Below are 7,401 nucleotides of genomic sequence, written 5' to 3' on the forward strand. Positions count from 1 at the left end.
GCTTCAAAAGTTTGATATGTATTTGAAAGAGAACAGCTGCTGATGGACCTTTTAAAATAAGAGAATAACAGCTTATGGCCTCATTAAATAACTCTCTCTCTCTCTCTCTCTCTCTCTCTCTCTCTCTCTCTCTCTCGGATGCTTCAAAATTTTGATTTGTATTTGAAAGAGAATAACTGCTGATGGATCTTTTAAAATAAGAGAATAACAGCTTATGGTCTCATTGAAATAAGTCTAGTTCGGCCAACTTTGTGTCTTTCTTCCCGTGGCCAGAAGAAAATGGAAAGGGGCAACACTAACCTCTTTCCCCAAGTAAAAGTTACAAAGTGCAAAGAGAAAAGAATTTTATATAACACTGGGAATTGAATTACAACATTGTCCAAACAGGAAGAAAAAGATCTTGATACAAGTAATACCGTATTCTTGAAATCTCTCTACCCCCTCCCAAAAACAAAAAACAAAGAATGAGAAAGAGATGCACACTTGATGCAGAAAACATATAAACAGTGGTTTTCTGCTCTGTAGAAATTGTAAGTATTTTATTTGTACTTATAAATGAACAAACAGGTATACTACTTTGTGAAGACAAACCAATCTTGTTATTGCTGTTCAGTTTGACAGCACAGACAATGCTCGGTTCCATATACCTGGTGAGGAGAAACAACTGTTTTTCAAGTTCATTGCTGAGTTAAAACTCCAGATGCCGCATATAAATGACACAGCCATAGGAAAGCAGGACCCGGAAGAAAATATATGGGAAACAGTAGTGCCTGGCTTAAGGATGCGTAAAGAAGTGCCGCCACAAGATGCAGGAGTGCATAAGGTGGTGTTTGGCTAATATAAGAATCTGACAGGAAAATGTAGCTTTCCACTCTCACTGGGAAATATTACAAAGCATAGGAAAACCTGAAGAGAATACAAGTGAAAATTGAGAGACTATAAAGACACGAATTGTCAAGAATATATTCGGAAAATGCATCCATCAAATACTTGAAGTCCCAGATTCTCTGTTACAAGAGCATGCAAAGGAACAAACATACTACTGTGAGTTACAAAGGCCGAAGCAAGAAGTAAATTAGTGCATAGATAATGAAACCTGGAGATTTTAGTTTTTCTTCATAAAGCGCCATTTTTACACTGGTACAAACAAATAGGCACATGCACTTAAGTGCAGAAGATAAACCCAGACAAAAAGATAAAAACCCAAAAACAATTAGAATATAGAGAGAGAGAGGAATATATCCCTGATCTAAGTGGCAGGTTACACGGAGAGAAAGAAAGTGGGAGAAAGCAAAGCTTTAAAAAGGAAAAAAGATAATATGAAAGGTAGTAACAGAATGTAAAAATTGCTTACGGGACAAGACAATCTGCAGAACGAATACTTCCAACTAATAAAGGCCCAACATTCTTAGCTCTGTCACATGGCTGGGGTCTAACTCGGGGGCATTCTTATTATTTTCTCGGTCTTCTACAACATATTCCTGGCATCATAAAATTTCTTGATCCATCAGTTGAAAATATATGATAAGAGTTAAATGCTTCAAAAGAACTATTAGACTTAGTTTACAAATCATGCAATCTAGAAAGGCCACAGAAAAGATGATAATACAGCATCCTACATGAAATACACTAGTAATACAAATTTCTTTTGGTAGTCTTGGTAAAACTTGTTCAGAAGTGCCAATAGAAAGATCAATATAGAGCAAGGATTTCCAACAAATGATCAAGGAAACTTGAGTCCAAAATACACAAAGGTACCAGTTAATTTTCAGTTGGAATAATTTAAATACAGCTCTGTTCCACACATTATGTCTATGAAGAATCATATTACATGTAGAGCATACTGAACGATATGTTGCTATTTCTTTTTAACAAAAAAACTTAATTAAAACAACCTGAAAAAAAGAAGTTCACAACTTAGAATATAACTGTTAGTCCGGAATGCCAGTAAGTTTCATTAGGAATAGTTTAAAGTTCAAAAGTAAGCTCAAAGTCGCAGTTAACAAACCTTTGTTAATTCTTGTTTGGCAAGAACATGGTAATGCCGTTCATTGATTCTCTGTCCACATATTATGGCTATGAAGAAGCCGTAAAGCAACCCCACCAAAACAATAGCTAAAACTGCAACAAAATAATAGATACTATTAGATTGCAATTAGTGTAATCATATCAAGGTAGGTAAAAACTCTCTTTTTCTTTCTTTCTTTTGGGGTGGGGAGTGGGGGAAGAAGGCATTGCCATTAATAGAAGGGTTGGATTAACCACACAGCTAAAGGGTTTTATGAGAGACGACCCCTTCGCAAGAAATGGAATCATTTTCAGTGCTTCAACTTAAGTGCACAGCTCAATCAGAAACTCTGCAAATGATGATCGTCAGGGTTTATGTGTGTGGGGGGGGGTGTCTTACACAAAGAAATAACATATATTATAGGGAGTTCAAAGGGCAGCCAGGAGTCACATACCAGCCATAGTGTAAAACCCATATGGGTGCTCCTCGTAACCAAACATCTCCCTTAGTTCATCTCCATAAAATTTGTATACCATCACTCCCAAGAATGCCACAATCTGATCAAAGCAAATATTCTTAAAAGTTTATGACTGTCAGAACTAAGGAAATCTTATATCTTCTTCTATAGAAGTTTGTTACTTGATAGAACTTGATAAAATAGAACTAACTGGAAACCTAACAGTAATGTTTAGAGTCACCAAAAATAGGAAAATTTAAATACAATTAGAATCAATTCTAACAGTACCCTTCTGTAACCCCAGTTTAAAATATAACAGCACCACACAAATGTCTACTGTTACTAACTAGTTCTTCTGTAGGCCATGCAAAGTTAAATGAAACTTAGGGAAAAGTACCCTTTTTTTTTGTTGGGAAAACTACCTGTTGATAAAATGATATGAACAATATTAAATTGTTTGTAAACATACCAGCTGCACGATAATGAAAATAAATGCATGGTCTCTAGCAACAAGGAACTGGAATTTCAATCTCAACCACCAGCGGTCGGGAGGGACATTTGCTCGTAATATGAACACTGCCCTGCATTCTGTACAATGAGCAAAAGCAAAGCCCTCCTGAAGAAATAAAGGATATGTATAATTAATACCAAGCCTCCACAACAGAAAAATAATATTTAGAGAATAGATACAATTGCATTTATTTGACTGCTTTAAGTGCCTACATGATTATCTACAATTCCATTATTCTAAAAGAAAAATTCTGAAGAAAAAAAATTCATCTGCAGGTCACGAGGAAGGGTCAGTGATGAAGAAAGAAATCTTCACCTTTGTTGACCTCCAATTATCAAGACATGATCTATGGACATACTTCTGAGTACCTCTGCAATGGCATGGAGCAATTAAGTCTTCCCCTGAAAAATAAATAAGCACATACCCTAACATATTTGAATTGCTGGACACCTATATAAAGATAGATCGAAAAGGTACTGAACTACAGTTAACTGTTACATGTGTATCCACATCATCTAAACCTCTCTCTAAAAACTAATGGTGACAGTGAAACCAAAGATACACAAAGAGATGCCAGGAAATATAAGAAGAACCTTCTTCAGTATCAAGGCAAATACGGCATTGTGGGTGCTCGGGATTCACCAACTTCGAATTTTCATCGACGTCTAGATTTTGTGACTCTTCATCATTAGCAGCAAAATCACCTTGCACAGCTGTAATTTCACATGAGGATGAAGATTCTGTGGGTCTCTGTGAAATATCCGACTGACATAAGATGGGCTCACATTCTGTAATATCTTCCTTGCGACTATCATTTGATACTAATTGCATTGCGAAGAATGTTGAGTCAGGAATACAAAGAAAACGTCATTTCCAGTGCTATAGCTCCTACAGACCATTTCAATCGGAACATGGAAACCTATAAAATAGATGAAAAGTACACCAGTTAGGAACCAAAACCTGCATTACATGTCAAGGTGTTGTTACTTGTTAGATATGGAAATTAAAATCACATTCCAGTACTAAAAATAATAATCTAACATTCTAAATTGCTTTAAGAACTTTCCATAAAACATCCATATGGACAAGTATAAACTATATGGTCTTTCAAGTTCAACACCCAACCTTTACTCTAATCAAGATTCATGTATCAAAACATCTGCAGAAATTTTGATGATTCGAAAGAAGAAGGCTATGGATGAAGATACCAAGTATCAATCAAGAACAAACAGAAGTTCTTAGCAAAAAATGAATTTCTCTAAGCAGAAGCATAGCAAACAATTGATATTGATTACGTTCATAGGTAGGATACAAACTCTTGCAACCAGCCTAACGTGTAACATGAGTCTAATTACCAGCTTATGATAAAAATATGTTCTTTGCTTTGAATTTCTTAAAGAGATAATCCCTTTCTCAGTTTGGCCATGACAATTATGTAAAATTAGCAAAAATTTCCAACTTTACTAATCTGTAGAGAGCATCAACTTCAACTCCAGCTTTCAAGTTCCCTAATTATACACTGTCCATACAAAGAAGCTTCATTTCTTCCCAAAATAGAAAAAAAAAACCAGCGAATGCAATAAATATATTTTATGCATAATCAAAATCCAAAAATGTGATGAACAAAGTACCAAAATCACATCGAACGCTACGGAATTTGATCAACAAACTAGTAAATTTCGAGCAAATATTGAATCTTTTTTAGATCAATTAAGGGGCTGACCTGCAATTTAGCAATACAGGAAGATCGGCATGGCACTGAAACAATGCAGGCATCAATTGGATGAACAATTTGAGAATCGAATTCTAGGGTTCTTATGAATTGAAGTGATACGGTGGACTTTGAAGGGACCGAGGGTGATTGACAAAAGTTGGGATTTTTTTGTATTTGGATTTTTTATTATAAATTAATTTTAAATGCACGCCTTGAAAACAGAGAGATGGTATCAGTGCAGGCAAAAGAAATGAGTAATCATGCAAACATCAAAAGATAAATAGATTTTGAATACTAAAGAAATACAAAATCATAACAAACAAAACATATGGATAAAATCCGTACCAAAACAAAATATGTATAAAATACCTGAGTGTATAATTTGAAGATTTTATTCTATATTCAGCCAAAAAGTCAGCCAAAAGTATAGACAATATAAATGACAAGTTTATAAATTGGATACGTAAAAAATATGTCCAAAAATACAACAATATATTGCTTATGATATGAGCTGATCATTTTTATATTGAAATCACATTATTTAGTAGAAAAAAATAAAAAATAAAATGTTGTTTGGGATAAAGAACTTGGTGCCACTGATTCAAGGCAAAGTCTTGGTTAAAAAGGTTTTGTTTTTGTTTTGCAAGATCTTAAAAAGCACAATTTTAAGATCCACTTGAAACTGAAATCAATGTCAGCGGGGTCTAGTCCAGTGGAAAATGACCTTGATTTGCATGTTCGAACTTCCATGGCACCATGGTAGCGTGTGAGAAACACCCATTTCCTTATAATATAGACTATCACTTGTACTAAAAAACCAAAAACCAAAAAGAATTGAAATCAATAAAAAAGGCCAACAAAAAATATCATTGTTTTTAAAATAACGTGTGCCCATGTTCTTTGTTGTATATTGTATATGCCTATATCATATTATATTCTCTCTCTTTTTTTAATCTTCTTTTTGTGTGTTCCTCTGTATATGGGCCGGCTTTTTTTGTATATTTCATGTATTTTTTGGTTCTTCAGGCACTGGTTATGTATATGTAATGTATTGTAAGCTGTCTAAGCTGTTCATGATCTGTCTGAGATGACTTTGCAGAAACAATATAGCAAGTGCCTGAATTAATTCATATTTTTGCTGCATATATAAGTAAATAATAGCAAACCAAGTGACCAAGAATCTCTCTGAATTTTTTTTTAATGAGACAATGTGAATGTGCAAAGAATGTTAATTGTCACGAATATCACTCATTCACTTTTGGTGCAGGCCTTCTCTTCAACTAGTTGAGGGTGAAAAAAAAACGCATCTGATGATTGATGGCTAGTTACATGAGTTAGAACGCATGTTAGAACTTAGAAGGGATCAACTTGCAGCTTTAAATCTCTGGAAAATCAATTGGAGGCAAAACCAGAGCAAGCAATTTCACACTTTGACTGCTCCTGCTTTCTTTTTCTTTTTTCATATCTGTTCTGTATTTGTAAGAAGAAGGCTAGGAAGACTTAGAACCACAGTTGCAGCATCTATCTATAAACCACTTTAACCTGTTTGCAGAGAGATAGAATTAGTCAAACTATAGAGCAGAGAGAGAGAGAGAGAGAGAGAGAGAGAGAGAGAGAGAGAGTTTGGAAGAAAAACTTAAATTATATGATTAATTTTGTTGAACAGTTGAAGGGGGTTGACTTTTATAACATTTGGACAGCAAAGCAAATACAAGTTGACATAGCATTGCGTGCCTAACTACCAGTCAATTCATGGGTAGGTTTTCTTCTGTGGGTTTTAGGACTCATTTAACTGTGAGCATTGTACACTTTAGAGTGTCTGTTTTGGTTGGTTTTGAAGGATTCTTGTTTGTGTTCTGGGTTTCCTCAACTTTGACTGGTTGGTATAGGTCTAGGTCTAGGCTTTGGATCAAAGAAAAGAATCAATGTGGTAACCATGAATCGATTCTCAAATTAAAAGGGGGGAAAAAGTAAAAAACCTACCAGTCAAAAGCCCCTATCAAGCTCCTCTGCATAGAGTTGACAGAATTTGACAATTGCTCATGAAAATATAAATCATGCCCAGAATGTGAAAAATCAATGACTTAAAGAGCACAATTTGAATACAGATATCTGCCCACTGAAAGTCCATCATCAACATAAATTGTAATGCAAAGCTAGATGTTGTGATTAGTTAATACAATTGTTTCATCCAATATGAATATGGTAAGCAAAATTTGTTGATGATTTTTCATCAAAATCCTGGTCATTTTGACTAAGAACTAGTTTCCCCTATTGCTATCTACATTGGCAAAGAGATATAGAAGGGACTTACAAGTCTGCAAGGCATGAGCTCCTGGAATCCAAATCCTCCGGGGGCCGCCGATAATCCAAGGAGAATGCTGAAGATGGCACTGGAGGGCTAGAGAGCCTCTGATCATGATGCAGAAGAGGGAGGTTCTCAGCTGACGTGTGACTTGACGGAGGCAGAGAGAAAGGTGGCGAGGGGGACGGAGACGGCGAAAATATGTACTTTTGGTTGCCAGGTCCTACACTGATGGGGAGGGGTGAGGGAGGTGTTGGAGGAGATGATGTTGGAGAAGCATAAACCTTTTTCTCATCATCCTCCTCCATTGAAATATTTTTTCTTTTCACAAAATACAAAATAATGTTCTCTCTTTGTTGGCCCTGGAGGTATGTAATTAGTGTTGCATTAGGACATGCCGTCTGAG

General features: G+C 35.5%; 2 protein-coding genes across 2 annotated transcripts; both read right to left on the minus strand.

Moving 5' to 3' along the window:
* Positions 1–327: 327 nt before the first annotated feature.
* LOC110752379 (RING/FYVE/PHD zinc finger superfamily protein) lies at positions 328–5,035 on the minus strand. Its single transcript, XM_021953018.2, has 8 exons — positions 4,700–5,035; positions 3,570–3,895; positions 3,292–3,377; positions 2,935–3,081; positions 2,463–2,565; positions 2,009–2,121; positions 1,355–1,481; positions 328–906 (listed from the first exon to the last, which is right to left on the minus strand). The coding sequence occupies exons 2-7, from the start codon at positions 3,805–3,807 to the stop codon at positions 1,389–1,391; spliced, it is 780 nt and encodes a 259-aa protein (XP_021808710.1). The 5' UTR covers positions 3,808–3,895; positions 4,700–5,035; the 3' UTR covers positions 328–906; positions 1,355–1,388.
* A 747-nt stretch (positions 5,036–5,782) lies between these two features.
* On the minus strand, positions 5,783–7,384 carry LOC110752374 (uncharacterized). The gene is made up of 2 exons (XM_088250995.1): positions 7,005–7,384; positions 5,783–6,232 (listed from the first exon to the last, which is right to left on the minus strand). Exons 1-2 carry the CDS (start codon positions 7,301–7,303, stop codon positions 6,181–6,183), a joined length of 351 nt encoding a protein of 116 aa, XP_088107121.1. The 5' UTR covers positions 7,304–7,384; the 3' UTR covers positions 5,783–6,180.
* Between the last annotated feature and the right edge of the window lie 17 nt (positions 7,385–7,401).

Source organism: Prunus avium, chromosome 3, assembly GCF_965620075.1.
Source record: "Prunus avium chromosome 3, drPruAviu1.hap1.1, whole genome shotgun sequence".
NCBI classification, from domain to species: domain Eukaryota; kingdom Viridiplantae; phylum Streptophyta; class Magnoliopsida; order Rosales; family Rosaceae; genus Prunus; species Prunus avium.